This window comes from Diadema setosum, chromosome 15 (genome assembly GCF_964275005.1).
Source record: "Diadema setosum chromosome 15, eeDiaSeto1, whole genome shotgun sequence".
Lineage (NCBI taxonomy): Eukaryota > Metazoa > Echinodermata > Echinoidea > Diadematoida > Diadematidae > Diadema > Diadema setosum.
In genome coordinates, this window is record NC_092699.1 from 25,004,464 (window position 1) to 25,027,917 (window position 23,454).

The window sequence follows — 23,454 nt, forward strand, 5'->3', positions numbered from 1 at the left end:
AACACTGAAATTCACGTAAAAAACTTGACCTACGTGATTGAGAAAATCCAGCTCTATCAAATACCGTTGTTCCCTTTTCGATTTGAAGTTTCAGTGCAAAAATATCGCCGACGAACTTGCGTGGCCTCGTTTCAGCTCCCCGCGGTAAATCGCGTTATTAGGATCGACCGCTGTTTTTGCATTGACAATGCACGCAAACCGAGTTGTATTGAACACCGTGTTGTACGAAGCTTTTTAGAAGCCTTTTAGAAACTTCCATAGACATTACATTGTGCTGTCATTACGATTCGGTGAAAATATTCATTCGAAATTTTGTCCTTGATTATAATAAAATCATTAATGAACAGTGAATTATCGCGTTTTCCCACACCATCCTCATCTACATTCAAAGCCAATCCATTTTTATGTGCTTTGCGCACAGAGAAGTGCGTACTAAGTGTTCAGTGCGCGAATTATACGCGGTCGGTTTCAATAAGGGTGGTCGATATTAAAGTGGGAGTTAGTGTCCACTTCACAGCGTAAAATACTTACTGACTACGCCAGGCTGACGATGGACTGGATTCAGGTAGATTTATACAGGTGTATGCCTTGTAGTTGTTTCCTTCCTAATCCGTGAGTCCATTCAGCGTCCAGTCAAGGTCGTGGGGGTCAATTGTCACCTGATATAGAGCTGGATGTGTCAGTCAGGTGACCCCCTAGTCATGTTAAAGTCACAGTCTGGGTCTGGTTAAGGTCGTGAGGTACAGTAGATAAGAGGGGAAGTTAAAATCAACCATCCCCCAAACCAAATCCCACTACAATATGTAGTAGGGATACCATACACTTTTGGTACGCTTTTGGAACACATCAGGAAGTGGTGGTCCACTTTTGGCTCGGTACAGTACACTTTACCAGCGTTCGAGCGCTCCTCTAGCGCGAGTATGGCACAGTACAGTTCACTTTATGAGAGCGCTCGAACGCACCCTAAAGTCGAAAAGAGATGTTTTGCAGTGCCAGTAAAAAGATGGCAATGTAAAAGTTCATACAACTTACAAGTTGTAGGCCTATAAACTTGTAGACAACCTGTAACAATAGCTGGGTGTCTGAAAGTTAGTTTCATCATGTCATGTGACAAAACTGTTTGTGCTACAGATGAAACGCCGATGAAACTTCATGGTCTTCGTTTCTTAAAATAAAGAGTAGAATAGGCCCTAGAGCAAGATCAGCCAACGTGATTTACCCTGCATGGCTGCAGTGCAGTGTTCAGTGTTGGTGGCCGACCTTCATAGGGAATGATACACTGCCAACGACGATCACCACACACACCACATACATTCCAATGGGAGTGTCCCACAAGCATTTCATTCACTTCCTCCTCAATAGCTTGTATCTGATCACTAAACATTGCGCTACTTGAACAACTAGGCATCTTTCATATAGTCATAAAGTAAAATGCAGAAACATATACACATAATATCATTTTCATACTCACCACAATGGCTTGATATTCTGTGCGCCAGTTCGTTAGTTATTTCCGTACTTTTTGTCTCATTCAGAATCTCATACACACATCAATCTTGCTCATACATGGCACGTACGTACGTACGTTCGGTTTTTACACGGTGATCGTGAGAGAAGCACACGCGCATCCGTAAAGAGTGCGGTACATAGGCACATACACATACACAGATGATCAGCAGATCGCTGACAACCGCGGCGCAACGCACGAAACGAAGCAGAGGGCGGCTAGCAAGCGGTGGGTGGTAGGGTAGTGGGCTGTGTTTGAACTTGCGCACGGACGATAACACGTACTTTCTCCGTACGCCCGCAGCAGAGGTTCGTTGGTTGATGAACGGACGTGCAAAATGGACGTCTTATCACGCGCGCGTTTTGTACAACGTTCACCACGAGATGGCGGCAAAAATATTACATTATCCGATTTCAGCAGCTGGTCGGGATCCCCGGGAGTTGGGAGGTCTTGGCTCATGCTTTCTTCAGTTCAACACGCTGTTTCAACAAACTTTATTTTATTTTTGCAGGAAATATTGGCACTTCTAACGAATTATTTTTCTCAAAAAGAGCTTGAATAAGGAACTTTCAGACAAAGAGCTCAGGAGTCTTCATCACTGGCTTCATCGACATCATACTAATTCGCTGTTTTGCTGGACAACGCCTGAAAAACAAAACAAAACAAAACAAAACAAAACAAAACAGAAAACCCGACAAATTATTTTGTGAGTACTAACATCAATTATTTTGTAACCGGAGGAAGGAAAAAAAACCCAAACAAACAAACAAACACTCAAAACTAATGGTCAGTAGACAGGTTCAGTCTTCAGTGATTCCTTCAAAAGATTAGAAATAAAAGCCGATACAAGCGTTCATAGTCTCCGAGCGATGCATTCCAACAGCCGCGGTTGGACGAGGCTAAACATGAAAAGAGATTAAAAATCTGATTCGCGATGACAATAGCAACGCGACGGAAGCCACTTAACCATGTACTAAGTACTCAACTTTTGGCCCGGTCACACCGCCCAAACTTTGTTGAAGCGTTCCTTGTAGGGTATTATAGGGAGAGGGGGCCGAATTTCGACAACGCTCGTCGCCGCGCACAAAATGGGGAAAAAAAATCGAAAACACAGGCGTTGCCTTAGCGGTGCACCGCTGAAGCCGGCGTTGCTTTAGCGTTGGTTTAACGGTAGCGAGCGGTAGCGAGCGTTGGTTTAGCGGTGACACGAACGTTGATAGAGCGGCGTTCTACATGCGCATGCGGGCGTTGGCTCGGCGGGGGTTTAAAGTTGGTTTAGCGGCATACCGCTTTTTACTATACGGAGCTGAACGGATCGCTTTGATAGAAGTTCTGATAGATTTTTGATAGAAGTCGTTAGGTGAAATTCATCATGCCACGTGGACAAAAGAAGAGGAAGGCTGGAGAAGGAAAGGCAGCAGCCTCCAAGAAGATTCTGCTGCTGGACTAGTGCACCAATCATAGCAAGTCTCTCAGCATCCATGGTAGTACAGTTTTACTGTAACTTTGAGCAAATTCGATATAAACGAGGTCTGCACTCAACGGCAGCTCGATTCCAAATGAGCTCCTGGTCCATTTCTCCCAATATTTATAGCCAAATCCTGGTCCCGCTCCGACACCTCCATACCAACGCCAAACCAAAGTTCATCACCGCAATGGATCGCTGCTTCAACGCCCGACACCGTTCCAGCAATCCCGTGTCCGCTCGTAAAACGCTTATACAACCGCTCCAAAGTTTGTGCAACGTTTAATCACCGCCCGGGCAAAGCTGGCGAAGCAGCGGTGGTCCAGCGTTCAAGATTTCTGCGTTGGCCTGGCGGACCCAAGCGTCCACGAACTTGCGTCTAGCGGTGCCAAACTTTGACTGGGCGTTGTTGGAGCGGTGGTGAACTTTGCCGGAGCGGAAAATTGTCCGCTCCTCACCGCTCGCAATATTTTGTGCAGCTCAAAACTTTCGGAGCGGTATAAGGAGGGACCATCAGCGGTGGTCGAGCGTATACGGCGTTGCCTTAACAGAGGCCAACTTCTGTTAAACGGTGGTGAACGGTTACGAGCGGTGATGATTTTTTTTTTTTTTTTCACCGCTCCAGGAACGCTCAAGCAAAGTTCTGGCGGTGTGACCGGGCCTTTACGGGGTATATAAGAGCTTAAAGGGATGGTACAGTATTGGTGGAGATGAGAATTGGGCTTTTAACTTTTTGCGAGATACCCAGAAAACACTTGTGAATAATAGTACAGAGCATATTATTTTAAGAGGAATTCAAGGTTTATTTGATGAAAATAAGGTTTGGAATGACTGAAACATCCAAAAACAAAGTAAAACAAAGCGATCGTAATAAAGTGTGGGTCCCACACTTTGTTAGAATCGCTCTGTTTTGAATATCTCAGCCATTTCAAAACCAATTTTCATCAAATAAACGTTGAATTCTTCATGGAATTACATGCTCTTTCATATTTCATTAGAGGTTTGTCATTATCTCACCAGAAAATGTTTAAAACCTGAAATTAGGTCTCAACCTAAACTATATACAATCCCTTTAACCTAGCTGGAAGTTTCCTAACCTCGAGGTTAGGACTTGTCGTCTGAACGTATAACTATATAGGTTGTAATATTAGTTTATCTCTCGTCAACTATCATGTCGCACATTGCATTTCCTCCATGTAGTTTTACACGACAGTTTTCAGGCAGGTACGTTGTTCAAGCAAAGGCTTATAAAAAGTTTCGCTCCAATCCTTGAGTTCTGTACGCCCCTTTTAAGTTGAAACCACTCCCCGTTTGTAGATGGATCCGATGTACAATGTCCTTTCTGCAAATTACTTTAATCTGAACATTTCCCAAATCACCTCGTCTGGCTCAGGGCTGGCGCATCGGGGGGGGGGGGGGGGGGGGAGTGGAGGGGAAGGGGGAGGGGGTAGCCTTAATCGCACAATACGTAGGAATACATAGGGTGTAACCACTTTGGGCTCCCACTTTTTTTTTCTTTCTTTTTTTTACCCCGGAAGTGGCACCAGAAAAAAAATATACGGTTAAGATTTTGTCGATTGCAAGTTGTACCAGAGCGGTGATAAAACCTTGAAGTGCGTGGGAGAGCGAAGGGTTTTGTTTTGTTTTGTTTTGTTTGTTGTTGTTGTTGTTGTTTTTTTTTTTTATTGTTAGCTGTTGAAATCCGGCGGAAGTGGCAGCAGAAATATAAATTTACGACTATTATGACGAAGCTGTGTACAGGCGGAGAGAGTGAGTTTCAGTGTACATTGACATTACGTGATGATGAACATCCCCCGTCCGTATCAGGGCAATTAAGTACTGGTTAGTGAAAAGGTTAGAGTAAAGACTGGGATTAGGGTTAGGTTTAGGGTCTAGAGTTTGGGTCAGGGTTTGGATAAGGTTCAGGATTATGATTAGGTCAGGGGAAGGGGCTGGGATAATTGCCAAGGGGGTATGCCCTAGACTCTACCCAGTTATATAATCATCATACTTATAAAACAAGTAATCCAAGTTCATGCTTCTATATTCACATCAAGAAATAATATTTACAAGCTTGGTGGGGTCGAAGAATTTGATCTCACCGACTCGACGATTTCAAGTCCAACGAAAACAGTGTGTTCGGAACAAAAGTGCGGAATCTCTCTAAATCTCTTTGAGGAGGCATTGTTTACGTAACAATGTCGGATGTAAAGAGCGCGGGTATTCGCAAAGGTTACGCGCTCTTCCTTTGATGACGTAGTTGCGCATCACTCAATGCGTTTGTAGAATATCTCCATAGAAACAAACAGGTAATGCGCATCGATGTCACGTTCAATTCAAGTTTACAGCGACGTAGGCCGACCTACTGCGATTTTATGAAACATCTGCACTGGCAAACACTGCAAAGAAGAAAGACAAAATCTACGAAAATTGCAAGTTTTATCATTTTGGGATTTACAAGATGGCAAGTCGGGTGATTTTAGTTTTGGCAGTGTTACCGGTGATCCTTGCACAAACAGGTAAGCAGTAAGATGTAGGCGGCCTAAACGTTAGACCTAACCACATGTTATTGTTATGATTGATTGTTAACACTAACGGTTAAGCCTATTCTATAGTTGTAACGTTAGATCTAACGTTAGACTCTCCTATTGCAGAAAACAATCTCTGTTAAAACTCTATTTTTACAGGCCAGTCAACAACTTGCTTATTTGTTAGACATTCTAGAGCGTAGAGGTCTAGACTCTATAAACTGTAGAGTCTAACTGATAAAAAGAAAGCATAGGCTAGTAGCCCTAGCCCATACCAGTACGGCAGTAGGATCCTGACCTACCACTGTTACCACTTAACCACGCCTACCGTTTAGACTTGAGAGCGGCAAGGTTAACAATTAAGTTGTATTATAAAGGAAGGTGTCGAACTATAGTAAAAGGTTGAACTCTTTCAGTCAGAGAGTAGCAAATAGATCTCTAGAACTCTACTGGAATAGCCTTTGTGCAGATGCTGTCGAGGCAACATCAGTGAATATTACTATTAAGGGCCGTTCACACTGGAGCGGTTTTGCGGCAGCGGCAGCGGCAGCGGCGTGCCGCAAAAATCCCTTGCGTGTTGTACATGTACGACCGTTCACACTGGAGCGGTAGCGGCGACTTTTCAGAGCGGCAACCGCAAGCGGTTTTCTCGAATCGCTCTGCTGAGCGATTTTTCTTGTCTGCCGCTGCGGCGAGGTTGCTGTTGACCAATCATAATAGAGCTAGTTTGTGACGTTTTAATGTGGGTGGGGTCATAAACTTTAGCTTGAAAACAAGAGTCTCGCGAAGGTACAACACGTCGATCGAAGAGCTGAACGAAGACGTCCAGAAAAGACAACTTTTGTACAATAAACTCAATTATGTTCACAAAAACACTCCTGAGGAAAATATCGAATTGGAGACCATTGGTGATGAAATCGGGCTAAATGGTAAGTTGCTCGTTTGGTTTTCTCAAGGTTTTGCCATTTGTTTCGACCCATGACAGCGGTCACTCTCTTGCAGAGGCTACATTGCAGATTGTAACTTTCCACGTATTTTGCCATAGACGCAAACTCGCCAGCGAAAGAAAGCAGTCTATCAATATCACAGTCCCATATACGCCTATCTATGTCTGATATAGTATTCTGCCAACATGGTACTGACGCCTTGATGTCTAGAGTAGATCTAGAACTACTGAAGTACTAGGTCCATAGGAGCACTCCTACTGTCCGACTAGTCCCACACCTACTACTGACCAGTAATGTATGGGGTCCGTAGATGGGAAGGGCTTCCCATATGGACCACATAATATGGTTGATTGTAAACCGGTACTAGCGGTAGGGCCTAAAGGCTAGGGCTAGGCCGTAGATCCTCTAATTACAAAAAAAAAAAAAAAAAAAAAAAAAAAGGTTACGTAGGCGTAGACAACCTATTTATAATATGCTTCTTTGGTAACGTTAGATTTATTTGATATCATAGCGTCTAGAGTATTTTTGAATTATTTCTAATAAAATTAAACTAATGTAACATTTGTTAGGCCCTAGGGGAAATTGTCTAGACCAATTCATAACTTATGAATTAGATTCTACTCTAATTAAAAAGTAAAGATTTGGCGTAAATTACGGAAATGATAAAACGGCAAATAGATTCAAATAACAATAACAACAAAAACAGCTAGCCTCTAGGCTTGATACTCTGATAGTAGGCCCTACTGTTACATGTTAATGTCAATAGTTCTATTAACAGTTTGTAGTCTAGAGTTTCTAGACCTAGGCCTAAGGTATTATGTTCTGGGTATTGACTCTGCCTCTAGGCCTATAACGTTAGGCCTAGATGTAGGTCACATATAGCCCGGCCAGACGCTGTTAGTACACTACCTACAGCGACTGGGCTGTGTATAGTTAGGTCACGTACTACGTACAATGTAGGTGTTTTTATACTGCCATACTGCCACCGCACTGGTATAGTATTATGTTTTGGGTACTGACTCTGCCTATAAGTATAGGCCTGGATGTAGGTCATGTACTACGTACAATGTAGGTGTTTTTGTACTGCCATACTGCCACTGCACTGGTATAAATGCATACACATAACCACAACTTTGTCCATTGGCATGACAAAGACTATGTTTACTTGAATTTACTCGCGTTCAGTTTCGTATCATCAGACAGGCAGTGAAGAAGAACAGAGTTATCTTGTTAGAAAGTATATCAAATCCTCTCAGGCTGAGTCTGACCAAGTTAAAGGTAATGTTTTAAAATCACTTTAACTGTAGCCTAACTGTACTGTAGCTGGTAAGCATGTGCATTTTGTCCTGCCTTTCCAAAGATGCCCACATTTCCCACAATCAATACACTTGGACAGTTTCTTCAATGTATGGTAACCAGGGTACCAGCTATCGGCAGGGTACATCGACACCCTGCGTACCGTATCATGGCTATTTACGTATAGAACAAAAAGGTACGCGTGGGATTAAGTGCCATTAGCTATGAAAACAGTAACGAAGAAACGAAAATCAAACCAACAAAACAAACTAAACACATTTCAGTCACACATCCACTCAGTAACAATGCATGACTATAAAATTCGCATGTATTACCTATGGAGGGAAGGGGTGCAGATCGTGAGGTACCCCTTTTCAGCCGCACAAAGAAAATGCATCGCACGCACTAAAATTGCATAATTTTACAACGCAGATTCAGAATCAACAGAACAGTCATGAGATTTGAAACTGCAGTATTTACAGCTTATTTGAGGAAAAACTTAGGCGAATTTGTTTTATACTTTTGGAATAAACGAGCTGAAAATCCATAGGGTGCCGATAGGTGGTACCCGCATTCATACAATTAATTCTTCTTAAGGGGAAAAAATGTCAATGATGCAGTGGTTGGTTAATTGCTGACCCTTGACATATTGTATCAAGGATTGAAGCAGCCACTACTTCTTCTGAAAGGCTGTGCCAGTCCTTTGTGTTCCTCGGTAGGAAAGATGACCCTCTGTATTGTGTTCTGCAGGTAATTCAGTGCGTTAATTCATGTTGGTAGCAATACCAAATGTATATTTTCATGAATAGTTTCACTGATATAAGCACTTGGCATATTCGTAGCACTTACATTGTATTGCAAAATGGAGCAATTTAAGAGGCAAAATCAGATATCAAAAGTTCAGGCAATCAATTCCTGCCTGTGGTGTTGGCTATGGGAGTTAAGGGCTAAGGTGCTTTTTAAAAGAGACCTGTTTCTATTACATTTTCTTTGTACTGAGTAAAAAGTTCCCCCTATTCATGTAAGGAAATAATGTTATAATGCATTGTATAACACATCATTTGTATAACACATCACTTGTATAAATATTATTTACCCTCAGGTAAACAGTGATTGAATCTGCTGCTGTCCTATTCAGCGAATGCGGAAAGACCATAAAGGAGGCTGCATCCCTGACCAGGCTTTGATATGCAAGCTCACTCATTGACTAGAAAGTTGTGAGTTTCAGCCTTCAGTATTTACTGAAAGTGCATTATTCAAAAGATTGACATTCTAGGTACATTTATACCATAACCATTGTTCAGAACTTGACTTACTCCCGGGGAGGAAAAAACAACAACTTTATTTTGGAAGTGATGGTACATGTGCTGTACCATACCTGATAATTCTAATTACAACACAGGTACGTATTTTGTATGTCACCTAGAATTAAAGAGTGAAATTTCTGTGAAGGCACATCTTTTAATCTTTACCCTGCCCCTTCATTCCAAGGAAATGTACATGTATGTAGATTCTTCTCTTTCTTTATAATGTATATGGCAACATCCCATACATTTGACACATATCACAATATGCAGCATGGACCAATCAATCATTTTAATAGTGTATATTATAGTGTACCATAGGTGCCTAGGTCAAGAAATTAGCCCATGCCAATTTAATCAGTTTCGGAGGACATGAAAAATGCAAGTCATTATATGTGACTTTGAATGTAAAATTGTCTGTCACTTTTATTTCTTTTTTTTTTTGGGGGGGGGGGTGGTCCAAAAAAAAAAAATTCACTTTAGACAGAGTTACACTTCTTTGCAAAGATAGTTCTGGTTTGTAATTAAGCTAGACATGGAGAAAAAAAACCCCAAACAAATAGCACCATGAAGGCCAGAGGTGTGAATTGTTCTGTTGTGATCTGTAGCTTTCTTACAGGACTGTACTACTTCCCCTCCCCCTTCTGAAACAATTTTGCCCCCTGTTTCCTGATATCATGATTGACTCACTCCTGTATGTGCATAGTAGATCTTCAGCATTAAAGCATGACCTTCTAATCTTGGTCACTTTTCCTCCTAGTTTGCTGGAGTTGCTAGTGAATATATGATACAAAATTACTGGAAATACATGTATCATGTGTATACAGGCATAAGAAAATGATGCACATCAATATGTCTTCAAAATGTTTACACTGTTTTCATATATGGTTGCTTTTTTCGTTCTTCCAGGAAGGACCGTTTTAACTGCTCATATGTGGTCGACACAGAACATCCGCAGTCACAGCCCTTCATCCTTCTTATTGGAGAAAGCAAATTATACCCTCTTCAGGTACATGTATCTGCAGATGTGGAGCACAGGGCACAGTCTTGTCAAGGCATTGTGGCTGCAGCTGATCTTGTCTTCAAGTTGATCTTCGTTCTAAATCTCAACTGCTGGCCACATTGCATGGCAGTGAAACCATTTTAAAAGGGACTCCTGTACAAACAAGGAGGATTTGTAACTTTGGCATCCATCCCTCATTTTCTAAATTTGCCGAGTAAACCATAATGCAACCATTCATTCATCATCTCCACCCTTCCCATATCAAGTCTGCATAATAAAACAGCAGTTGCTTGAGAAGTACATACAATGTTATAGGGAAATAGGCACTGACCTTTAATTGTGGTCTCCTCATAACAGTGACCATGTTATTTCACAAGCCATTTGCCATTTGGATATTGTTGTATTTTGACTATACACCTGTACCAGGTATGAATGATAAGGTACATTTATATTGATACTATTAGTGGTCAATGCTTCTTTGAAACATGTATCACTTTTCAAGGAGCTAGTTTTACTTATGATTATGTAGACTGGTATCAAATATGTGATAAGCTGCTAATTCCATTATTACACACCAAGCCCACACATAGTGTGTACAAGTTGACAAGGGATGTATAGAGCACCAAACTGTGACATCGCCATGGAAACTAGTTCTAAATGACCTCACCTGGCCCAAATATCTGTCAATACTATTGTTGCTAACCATGCTTGCACCTGGTTCCAACCCAAGTTACAACAACTCTCTTGCTTTTTTAGGAGTTGACCTAGAATTTGGCATATGTGGCCACTATTACAGGTGAATGTGGTATGTAATTTAATGTGTTGCCATGGTAATGAAAAAAAAATCTATAGAAAATTTAACCAAAATATTGTGGATCAAACTACTTTCCGTCTTTATAATGTGAATGGTAATTTGAAAACACAAGATATAATTGTCTTTATCATAACTGGCATCCTTCATGTACCACTTGAGTAGTGAAGATGTACCCCAAGCAATTTCATCTATGTTCGTAAGAAGTGACCAAGTTCTTCATGATTATCATACAAGGCAGGCTAATGTTTATCACTTCGCAGTTAGAACTCTACTCAGGAGAAATGTGATAGTATATACATGTACAGGCCCACAACAAAAGAATTCTTTGCATTGCTCCCAGGTAGGCTAGTAGCCAGCATACTATTCAAACATGTGATGAAATTCCACCTTTTCACTATGCACCTACATAGTACCTGTCACATGTGTGTATTTGACTTTGGAGTATGGATGCAATATTGTATTATGCTGCATGGCAATGAGTAAAATAATTAGCAGTAGACCAAGCACTTTATAGTGTACCCAAAGCATGTTACTACAGATTTTTGAAGCTTCAAGTTTATCTTGAAACCCAAATCTATAAATGTTGACATGGCATCAAATATTTCATTACATGTATAATCTTTAACACTCAGTTTGTACTTTCCTTGCATTAAGTTAGTATTTGATGTCAGATGACTCAAAACGGGTCATTGCATTATATGCGTAATATGTTGTTATTCTGTTTGTTACTTGATTTTGTTATCTGACTAGATGCTAAATTGAACCATGTAAGCACTAGGTGCCCATTTTTGTTGTATTCCTTTGCTTATCCTGATTTTCTTGTGTTTGTGTTTGTAACTACAGTACATATCCATATCATTGTAAATCTCAAGCCTCATCCACCCCTATGTATCCGCTCTTTCTTGCTCAGTTCATTGATGAACTCTGTACTGCTCTTTTCTCTCAATCCTATTCTCTCATTTATTTTCCCTGTCCTACATGTATGTACATGCGTATCCGGGCAATTGCCCCAAGAGGGCAATTACCCCCTGGCTAAATACTGGATAGTGGTAAGGTAAAATTAAAGATTAGGGTTAGGATTAGGAGTTTGGGTTAGGGTTAGGATTAGGTTCAGGATTAAGATTAGGATTAGGGCCAGGGGAAGGGTCTGGGGTAAATGCCCAGGGGGTAATTGCCCTAGCCCCATTTACATGTAATACAAGTACTTTTTGTTTCTTATTACTGAGAAAGATTGGTCCTTATGAAGTTTGAAAGATGAAATGTAATGTTGTAAAGTATGCATTTCTGCTAGGAATTTGCACTGAATTGATTATTTTTTTTTCAGATGTAGGAGATGAGAATATCTATGCTTATAGAAAGTAGGTCCAAGATCAAAATTATATTGGTGTTGATTATCATACATGTACTTTAATCATTCATAAAATCCATTACCATTACTTTATTGTTTTGACAACTCATATGTATCCATTCAGATTTACAAAGTTGCTCATACAATGTCAGATCTTGTGAATTTTCCTTTTACATGTGAATGTGTTAACACAGAATATATTACTTCCCTTCGCAAATGTTAACAGTATGCATACACTGTACTTTATTTCTGCGACAGACTGCCATATTAGATCACATCAGTGAGAATATATGTTGTAGCAATTGTCCAGAATTAGTGTCTCAAGTGCTAAATGTGCATTGTGTGGTTTGTATCAGTATATGTGCATTGTTTGATGTGTATTTCGAGTGATGTTTGTCATTTACCAACATAAATTGGTTAAAAATCCTGTTAACTAATGTTTTCATTTGGTGGTTAAATTAATCGAAGAAATGATTGAGTGCAATTCCACAAAACTTGCTTTAAATCAATCCGACCTCAGTTGGCTTTTGGTTATCACTTTACCCAGCAGTTGTGTGGTTCACTTGGAAATCGACTGTCTGCTAAAATTCTATCCAGAGTTCTGAAAGTGTAAATTTGATGGTTTAAATACAGATATATGAATTTGAAATCCAAAGTGAGATTGTGTGTGTGTGTGAGTGGTTTTCGTGTTTTGTTTTGTTTTTTTGTTTTGTTTTTTCTAAGAGGACGCAAAACCGCCATTAATTTCTTCCCCATGCATAACATAAAACACATGTTGTAGAGAGTGAAAATGTTACCCTTGTTTTTCCATAGGTAGAAGTACAGTTATGTGGGCGAGTTTGCTGGTCCGGTTCCGGGTTGTGGACCACATTATACTCTACATACGTAGGTCTAGTAGGAGAGTGAATGGTAGGCATATTACGTACCTAAAACTTATCCATTGCAGAGTATATTCTTTACGGTGACTTCCCCTCACCTTTGTAACTACACTTCCAGAAAGAGCATGAAGTGGTACAGATACCAAATCAAACATTTACACTCAGTCCGTAGAGTTCATTGATAAAGACTGGAATGACAAGTAAAGAAGTCTTTTTTTTTTTTTTTTTTTTTTTTTAAAGAGCTCATCTTTCATACAGTTGACTACTTTGCCGACACCAGAAAAAAAATGTCATATTCACATCAACACGAAGCAAGATAAGATATTACTTTGATCGGATGCTGAGTAATTTGGTATTAAAAAAAAACAAAAACAAAAAACAAAAAAACCCAAAACACATAAAATGTCACCTTCGCATATTATATTTTGAGATATTAAGTTGTTAGATGTACACCTTTTATGTACGGCCTTCTCATTATCTGTATGTCAGTCGTCCGATGCAATCATTTCTGCGTGCATGCAAGTATCGGTAACACAATGAATATTTTGCAGTTTCATTGAACAGTCCGTGTTAAAAGTGTTTTGTTTATGTTTGTGAAAAATTGAAAAGCTGAGATTCCAGTACTGATTGCCCAATAGTCTTCTTGCATGTTACGAATCCTTGATTCCCTGGATTGTATGTTTCATTTCGGAAAAGGGGTTTTGTTAATTCTCAGGCCCAGGTGATGCATTCACGGTATACATGTGCATACAATGTAATTGATTACTAGAAAACTGCAGGTGCCAATGGAAACAATTTGATTTGCATATTACGCGCGGCAGACCGCTCCAGTGTGAACGGCGTGCCGCTGCGGCAGAGTTTAGCGGCAAACCGCTGCCGCTGCCGCTGCCGCAAAACCGCTCCAGTGTGAACGGCCCTTTAGGGTCCAAGCTCAATGATCACTGGAAGCAGAAGCGTAACAAATTTAATCCAGATTGCATTAGTTTATAGGCTAGGGTCTAACACTAGTTCTCCCGTGGATTCTACAGCAGTGGCCAGTAGTAACATCACATGAATCTCCTCAGGCTCAGGACTGAATCCTTTGAATGGCCCTCTAACGTTACAAGTTTTCAACTTTAGATTGGGCGTCTAGGTAATTACTAACCTTAGAATTAACACGTTACTGTTAGGGCCTAACGTACTATGTATACTCACGACCAACGTTACAGCCTACAGGTTACTGTCCCCTGTAATCTCTGTAGACTAGGGTAGTAGGCCTAGTAGGCCTACTGTAGACTCCAGTCTCTAGGTTCTATAGAATACCAGTATGTAGACCGTCTACAATAGACTGCCTGATCTAGCGGTGTTAACTCAACTCTAATTGAATAGTGATCTAGTCTACTGTAGATATCTATATAGGCCTCCCCTCAGTCTAGAACTTGTACTAACGTTAGACATGGTTGTCTAGAGACACTACGGCAACTACTTGAACTCTTTGAAGACTTGCATAACTTAGACCTCCCCGAAAGTGACAGAATAATCAGCAAGTTGATTGCGGTTACTCTTACGGAAGAAGAAGAAGAAGAAGAAGAAGAAGAAGAAGAAGAAAGGTCTAAAATTGTCTAGCAGGCCTAGATTCTAGGCTAGATGTTCTTAACTTTAGGGGCTAATTTTCAGAGTAGATATCACTGTATTATCAGCTATCTTTCTTGCATTGCATGTTGTGGAAATGCATGATCTGGATGAGAATATAGTATAGTAGAGTCTACCAAGTTCTAACGTTACCATGATGTTTCTTCCATCTGCATCATCAATGTTTCTTTCTTTATCACTCCACAGGTTCATTATCATACGCACAGACTGTAGATGGTAAGCAAATCTTCATCATTTTCTTATAACACTTCTAAACTATTTGCTTTAATTCGATGGTGATATTCGTTCACTCTTTCTTTGTTGATTTACTTGGTATTTCGGATATAAGAACTCTCCAACTTTTGTTAGACAGACAGAACAATACTAGATCTATAATAGTAATGATAATAGTAATAATAATAATATATGTAATTTCTATGGCGCCATTCTCCACTCTGATTAAATGCTCAAGGCGCTTTACATCAAAGCAAAAAGACAGAAAATATATACACCGTAATAGAAGAAGATGAAAAAGAAGACATGAAAGTCTGTCTTCAAAAGGCACTGGTCTTCAAAATGCACTAAACAATATGATTTTAAATTACTCCTAAAAGATGTTATAGCTATAGTACTATAGATCTATCTAAGCACAGTGCTGCATAGATTTGTTGAAGAAATAAAAGATCACGTTTAGATGCTAGATATTTTTTAATAGAGGGTCTAGACTGTCTATCTAAAATGAAAATGAATGAATGAATGAATGAATGCTGTGAACAGTGGTAGTCTACACGACTCGTGAGTCGTACTCGTAGGCAAACATTCTCAGATCTGGTCCATCTTTATTTAGCGTGGTTTGGTTCGCAACTTCATCAGGCCTTTCTAAACGTTCCCCAGGGGCCCTGGACAGTTACCCCCAGACTCTAACCATTCTGAACCCTCATCCCAATCTTTCTAATATTTTCTAACCCTATCAGTCACTAACCGGTATTTAGCGGGGGGGGGGGGGGGGGGTAATTGTCCTCTGATACCGTCTAGCTAAACCCTTTCAGTTTCCCTATCAGCGTCTATCAACTCTGACGATTTTTTTTTTTTTTTAATGTATGCCATGGCTTTGAGTATCAATTATAAGTTCGCTGCTGTTTGTCCTTTTCTGTTTCTATATGTTTCTGCATTACACTGTAAATGAAATTTACGAGTAATGATAGTGTTTAGAGGTGAATTGGTTCCAAGATCACAACGATTTCCAATAAATCATAGACGACAGAACTAGAAAGTCTAGAGATTTTAGTTTTACAAAAATCAGGTGGAGGATAGAGTTGACGGCAAAATGTTTGTGATCACGCGTGTCCGTTTTGATTCGCTGGACATGGATGATGCCAGTGCTGAAGTGTGATTGTGCTTTCTGACGTATTAACATTATTTACTGTTTCCATCTCTCCACACAGATTTTGTAACAGGCAGTACAGGTAAGTTTTGCTCTGATGACGATGATCAGTTTAAATATTCTTGGTCACAGTCCCAGGACAGATACAAGTACTCTAATTCGTGTCCATGCATTACATTGTAGCAACCCCCCACAGTTCTCAATAAGTGAACTCTACAATGATTGAAGCTTGGGATGGCGAAACTGTCATGACCACAGTTAAGCAGGAACCAGTTTGAATAGTGGGCATTGATGTTAGTTGCCATGGCATCAGCAATTATTCCAGTGACAGTATATCTGGCCATCTCTGAACGAAAATGGCTCTTCTTGACATGGACGTATGCTGTATGAGACACTGCTTCTGCGTCGAGGTAGCTACAGTCAAACCTGTCTATAATAGCGGCCACAGTGCACCAAAGGGAGGAGAAAAGATTGGCCATTATTAACAGGTGGCCGCTTTACGCATGGTTTTAACATTGCTTTTCCGGGGGGGAGGGGGATTTTTCAGTGACGGTATAGTGATACGGCAGGTGGTTACTATAGACAGGAGGCAGCTAGGGCAGGTTTGACTGTATCTGTTTTAAAGTGGATCACAGCCCTTTTATCTCTTGTACAGGAAAATGAACCGTGGCACAATTTGTTTAAAGCTGTGGATCCTCAACACAAATGAACACTTGCACCAGCTCTGCGATGATAGGCAGGGATATTAGAAACTGTAACATGAAATGATTTCACTGTAATTTGAACAAAACATTGTAGGTTGTCTCAAGATTTACGCTGTGATCATCTATCATTGTAGGCAGCAGCTCAGATTACTTCGACTTATCAAAGCGACGACATATCTCCAGAATGATTAAACAAATGCTGTATCTACTCAGAACCCAAAAGGGCTTCTTTTTGCAAATTTGAAATAACTGAACATAATGCGTTTTTACCGTTGCTTACCTCATTTTTCAGACGCTCCCGATGGTAAGTTTATTGCTTTGCTTTGGTATATATTATTATTTCTTAGAGATCCAGCAGTCAATACCACGAAGCTCGAGCTGTTTAGAAATATGCAACAATTACTTGGATTTATATGACTTTGGCATTTGACCTGGTGAACTGTTAAGACTCGACGTGTGCAATCAGCACATACATTGGTTGGTGTGCGATATGTAATATTATGTCAGAAATAAGATGCCAGTTTAATCAGCTTTATTAAGTATATGTATACATGATTCTAAAAGACTTTTACGACTTTTTGTCTCAAGCCTCGACTACATTGTGTTTCATTCAACAAATGCATGGAATTTGGTATCCAGTCGCACAAAACCAACTGACAAATGCAATAGGCCATCATTAATGATCATGCAAGTTACTCACTGACTGTTTCTAAAATGCTACACAGAGATTTATAATCATTTCTTTTATCGTCATCTCTTTTTTTAAAGAAGTTGAGCTATTATCATAGAAAGTTCTAGAAACTAATCTCTCCACTTACCGTTAGTAAATTACGAGTATTCCGCCTTCCAGGGAAAATTCTGTTTGTTTGTTTGTTTGTTTGTTTTTCAAATAGCTATGTTTAACTTGAAATAAATATCAAGTCATGGATATTGTTTTTCCCCCCAACTTTCAGATATAGTACAAACTCTTCCACCGGGTAAGTTGATAAAATTGTGTCTCATCTCCTTCCGATGTGTCTCTGTGTCTGTGTGTGTATTGACCCTACTACGTTCCTTTACTCTTTTTTTTTTTTCGATCGTAACTTCGATGTATTGAGTTGCCCACATTTTTACAAGCTGTCTCATGCATGGGCATCTCTTATCCAATAACACAATTACATGTATTTTGTAGAAAAAAAAATAGCTTCATATGTTGTAATATATTGTATGTTTTGCTTTACTTGAACTTGTATTGACAACAAAAATATGATATTGGAAATAAAACTTGAATTGAATTTAACTGAATTGAACTGAGTTGAATTGAATTGATATCCCTCGTCTCACCTCGTTCTCCATTGTTCATCTTGATTATTCTCTCTGTCCGTATAATATAATGTGTGATTTCAAGTTCGGGGCTAGTGCTAGTGATGGCGCGTGATTACAGTCAAATATTAAAAGATGTGGCCAAAACTGCTTAGTTTAAGACACATAGTGAGGAAGACGGATTAAAATGCCACAAATTTCATCCATTCCCCAAAATACAACTATCTTAATTTTGCTCCCAGGCTCAGATTTATATAGCCATGTCTGGAGTGTTCGTGTTCTACGTGGGCGACCACTGTATTAGCATAGACTTTATTATCTATTATCTATTATGGAAGTGAATACGGGTCTCGCACGGCAACGCTAACACCAGCACCGAACTTGAAATGAATAAAATGATAATCCCTATGGATAGGGGCTAGTGTTAGTCAATGGAGAAAAAAAAAAAAACAAAACACGTAAATCGCTAACGCAAACGGCGGAGCTCGGTTCAGCAGACGACATTAAACACCGAGCCCAGCACCAGCTGCCGGAAATACGTCATAATTTTGAGGTCAACTCCCAACACCGAGTTCGGTTTTATCGCCGGTGCTAGTGCTGAAATAGCACGAGTACTAGCACTAGCACTAGCACCGAATTTGAAATCACCCAATGTATTATCAGTTGGAAATGATTGATAAGTTTCTTTAACTTTTTCACAAGATTTCACAAGCGTTCAAATTTGTTGTTTCATCTGGCTCTAGCAAATCCTCACAAGCAATTCATAACAATTTTGATCATACAAATAAACACAGGGCATCGCTCTACTCTCGCGACAAGATTTCAAGATATTCTTTCAAAGACATACTCATTTCGCACTTCCAATATACTTTTCTTGTGATTGTAAATTGCCCATAGCTTGCTGATTTGGTTGAAGTAAATAACTTGATAAATGAACATAATGAACATAATGAAACAAGCTTTGCAGAATTGCATGGCATTAATTCCGTAGATATTACCATTGATCTACTTGCTCATTGATATATTGTAATTGTATGGATAGAAATGATAAGCAACAGTTTCTTGTGGCTTTATTGTTCTGCCTTTCTCCTCATGCACGTCACAACTGTCAACTCGCTGAGCAGAAGTCGGTAAGTATATAAAACTGCTTATTATGTTGAATATATTAACAATCTGAATTACAGGTAAAATACATCAGGCAGAAACATAAAGTCACCAAATCAAGGCGACGTGAAAAGATCTGGGCGATACAACATTACAACATGTTACTTGGATGGTTAAAAAGGAAACCAACTGCCATTCAGAATCAATCGATCAGACTTGAGAATTCGGATATCGTTTAAGTGCTTGTTCAGGGACGAATTGCTATTTGCTCCAGGACATAGTGCTACACTAATTTCAAAATAATTTGCTTACAAAAAGAAGGCATCAGTTGGGAACTCTAGATACAGGTTTTCATTGGGGTACAACCAAAAACAGTATACCATACACAACAAAATGGAGGCGGTAAAAGGCTTTCGATTTATACATGCATTTTGTCTGCCACGAAGGTTGACAAAATTGAATTCTGAGAATCATAGACAGTCTATCATGCAGGGAGCCCGGGACACTGTTCAATGCGATATAATATTTAGACAAGATTGTAACATGACTTCATTGTCAAACTGGTTTAGGAAATCTGTATGATTTTTCCATGTTGAATTTGGGTAGGTAAACTAGCAGTTATAACCAGCATGGGGTATAGTGTTTTAGAAGATCAAGAGAATATTTAGAATGCTTGATCTTAAATGAATAATGTTAATATTGTATATTTTTCGTCATAGATTTCTGCTAGGGAAAAATATTTCATAAAGTGGGTACAGAATGTAGCGATGGTGTTTACAGAATGGCTGAGTATAACATCTACTGGTATATGGGTACTTAGGTCTATATATATAAAACCACGATCGTTTCGTCCAATGCAGCACGTGCAACGAGATTCCGATGCTACACCTGCCAAGACTCGTACGACAATGTGCAGTGTAACGGTCGTATGGTGAGTATAAAGATGTTCTAGCGTTGAGGTTCTCATGTGAACTGCAAAAGTTAAAGTAAATAAACAAACCAATGAATAAAAGATAAACGACAGACCAACCTACTACTAGTATCTTCCACCATAGGCAATCGACAGTAATGCAATGCACACATTGTTCACAAAAGTTTTTTTTGCCCTTAAACAACAATCTTCATAAGCAGAGCTTGACTAGGAATATGGTTCCAGACAAAGAAATAATGTCTTTGGTCCCAGATAAACTTTCCAATATATCAATTCACGTCATGTTTTCAGCAGCCATCAGACACATATGTCGGGTTGAAATGACTGCATTCGCGCCCTGGTCATGGCTATTTCAGTTTCGAGAAATTGCACGCATGCAAACTTCTTACGCATACCTTATGAATATATTCTAGAAAAGCATTTGATCTACATGTACTAGTACTCGATTTCTATAACAAATAATGTCCCTTTTTTCTACTCATTCTATACATTCATTGATTATGCATTGGACTTCTGCAAAAAGAATTGAATGATATCCCCTCGCCCGTATGTTTGGATGTGTTTGTGCACGGATTTGGATACATCATAACAAATGACCCCACATGGTAACTGCCGAATAAGTAAAGAAATCAACAGACACGACTTATGTGCAAGCATGGAGAGTATTAGTATTCCGTAACTCTTGCGCCTCCAACATTAACGTATTGCAGAGTGTGCAGTCGAAGCCATGTGTAATTTCAACCTTGGCTGTGTTTCCGGCTTAAAAGAGTTTGTTTCATCGTCATCTTAATCCCCTCCCCCCACCCCACTAGGAATCTGAGAATGGAACGGCCGTTTACTGCCCAAACGCTCGTGATACTTGCTACACCACGATCCAGATGAATCCGGAGGGTGACGGCTTTATGATTCGCAAGGGATGCATGGACCTGGTGAGGATGCAATTAGACTACAAACACAATCGAACTTATCTACTATCAATTATTGTTTTGTGATCCATAACTGCAAACAAACCCACCAAGTGCAGTCGAAAAGTGTGAGTAGTAACCCTGTGTTCATTCTTTAAAATGGTAAGATTCGATGGTGCGAATGATTTTTACATGTATCCTCATTTTGTCGACGATATTCACCAATGGCATCCGTATAGCTTGCCCGTTGTCTATCCAGGCTATAGCGGAAAAACAGCAAACAAACAAACAAACAAACAAAAGCAAAACACGCCATAACGATTGTAATGTGGCCGTTATGCTGCTTTCCGGTCTGAAACCATCATCATTTTCTTGTTAATCTCCCAACACACAGACGACACACCATAATAAGTGAAGTAGTTCGTAAACGGTTGTAAATTTGGGTAAATATGAGCACCTATGTCTCGCACAAAATGGGGGGGGGGGGGGAGAGACCCATCAGATTGGAAAGCAGAAAAACGGGCATCTCGACAGAAGTGACGATAATGTAAATAAAAAACACACAACTCACTCAAAATCTACCATATTATACTTAAGAATGCGTACAATTGATAAAATGTATTTGTACATGATCAACACCACAAACTTCAAAAATAAAAAGTTCTTCATATACTCCTAGTATTAATGTCATATTTGGCTCAGATAGATCAGAACTGATTAGGAAATCTTGTCTGATTTGTGTGTGTACACATTCTGTCTTAGGACGAGTGCTACGACGCAATGTATAGCGACATGAATGACCCGAACAAAGCGAGCTGTTTCACGTACATCTGGCCCTACGGCGCCGACACGCCTCCAGGCCCGGGACTGCAATGCCATTATTGCAGCAACGAGTGGTTACCACTGGACCTTAGCAACAACTTCCACATAAGCTTGATGTACGGGGTGCCGCGAATCAACAACTGGGACCCGCGAATGAATTGGGACTTGACCATGGATTACGTCACACCCACAGCGCCCCCAAGCGACGATGGCGTACGCCCTCTCCCGTTGGCCTTTGGACAGCTGCTCGGTGTTGTCGCCTCAGTCACTGCAGTCTATGTATTCAACTAAAGCCGCCAGTCAAACCTCGATCTACACACAATCCACAGGCAACAAAAACTCGCGGAAGAAAGAAAAGACAAGTTGTGTAATCATTCTACATAAAGTTTATGAAAAATCTAAGAAAAAAAAATGATTGCAATTAAAGAAACAATCCGTGGACGCCTCTATCACTGAAGGCGAGATCAGCTGTGGGGCGTAAATACTCGTCATTTGCCAGTTGTATCCTGGAAATCTATGATAATGCATTTTTTTTTTTTTCAGTCAGACATTCACACCTGCGAGCCTAGACGATGTAGATCGTCTACATGAAATTACCACATTATGCAATGTATTTCAATGTGACAAGTACGGACAGCAAGAGCGGAATAAATTGACTGGGCCTTGACTAAAATGCATTCTCTGAAGCCATAATGATTATCGTCTTTCTAAATCAATTGCCAAGCTTCATCAAACATTGTACATAAAGATTTGTCTGCAGCAGGTGATCAAGTGTTGGACAACATGAAAACGTAACAAATGACAAGGAAAGTGATCAGTGGACATCTAATGTATTACTCGGTATATACCATCAATTTCGAACTCCTTGCATTTTTTGGGATATGGATAAATTTACCTAATATAATGAGAGATGGAAATAATCTATTTAAAAAAAAAGAGCTCAGAAAATTAAAATGTTTACATTCAAATTAGGTTTATGTACTACCCGGTATATTGAAACGAGGAGTTACTAGGCTCGTCTAGTACCTACTTGGTTATGTTGTGACTTTGTTACAGTGGTGACGGAAGGAGCCCAGTTATTCTTTGTGACGTCTTTTTGGACAGGTTAGCAGTGATTTTTTTTTTTTTTCATCTCTTTTTTTTTCTTAAAGATGGAAAGAATTTTGGAACGACCTGGGTGTAATTTGAGACAACTAAACAAAGTACAATGATGTTTCTGTTTGTGTATTTTTTTCTTTTCATAGTATTTTATTTATTGTATCATTTCTTGAAAAAGTCAGCATAAATGCTTATTTCATTAAACTGAAAACAGATTGAAACACAATTCTACTGCTTGCACAATTTTTATTTTGAAAACATTAGTTTGCAAAGGCGAGTACTCCATTAGTTGCGACACTCATCAACAACGAAATTCTCTGTGTTACGGGCGTTAAAACGGACCAAGTCGGGTGTCGGGAATGTGATGCTTATCACCGATGAGGGCGTAAGCATGCACTAGATTTTGGATGTAGGATTCCCAACCCTTCCAGGACTGGAGTTCGGCATTCCCAGATTGTTGACGTCGCTAGTTTCATTTTCAGCTCACTTCTTGCCATATTCTT

At 39.8% G+C, this 23,454-nt stretch overlaps 2 protein-coding genes and 1 long non-coding RNA gene across 4 annotated transcripts in view; 2 read left to right on the forward strand and 1 right to left on the reverse strand.

Moving 5' to 3' along the window:
- Positions 1–23,454, reverse strand: part of LOC140238757 (cdc42 homolog) — a 148,522-nt gene that overhangs the window by 42,991 nt on the left and 82,077 nt on the right. The window contains exon 1 of one of the 2 annotated variants that reach the window (XM_072318652.1): positions 1,472–1,582. The exons of the other annotated variant lie outside the window; for it this stretch is intronic. The gene's annotated coding sequence lies outside the window, so the exon portion shown is untranslated. Of the gene's footprint in view, positions 1–1,471; positions 1,583–23,454 lie in introns of those variants that run through there. 2 annotated transcript variants of the gene reach the window in all.
- On the forward strand, positions 5,286–17,766 carry LOC140239344 (uncharacterized). The gene is made up of 5 exons (XR_011901974.1): positions 5,286–5,491; positions 14,909–14,938; positions 16,147–16,167; positions 17,082–17,093; positions 17,743–17,766. It is a non-coding gene; the product is annotated as an uncharacterized lncRNA (long non-coding RNA).
- On the forward strand, positions 19,110–23,177 carry LOC140238790 (63 kDa sperm flagellar membrane protein-like). The gene is made up of 4 exons (XM_072318686.1): positions 19,110–19,221; positions 20,056–20,126; positions 20,939–21,055; positions 21,794–23,177. The coding sequence occupies exons 2-4, from the start codon at positions 20,124–20,126 to the stop codon at positions 22,142–22,144; spliced, it is 471 nt and encodes a 156-aa protein (XP_072174787.1). The 5' UTR covers positions 19,110–19,221; positions 20,056–20,123; the 3' UTR covers positions 22,145–23,177.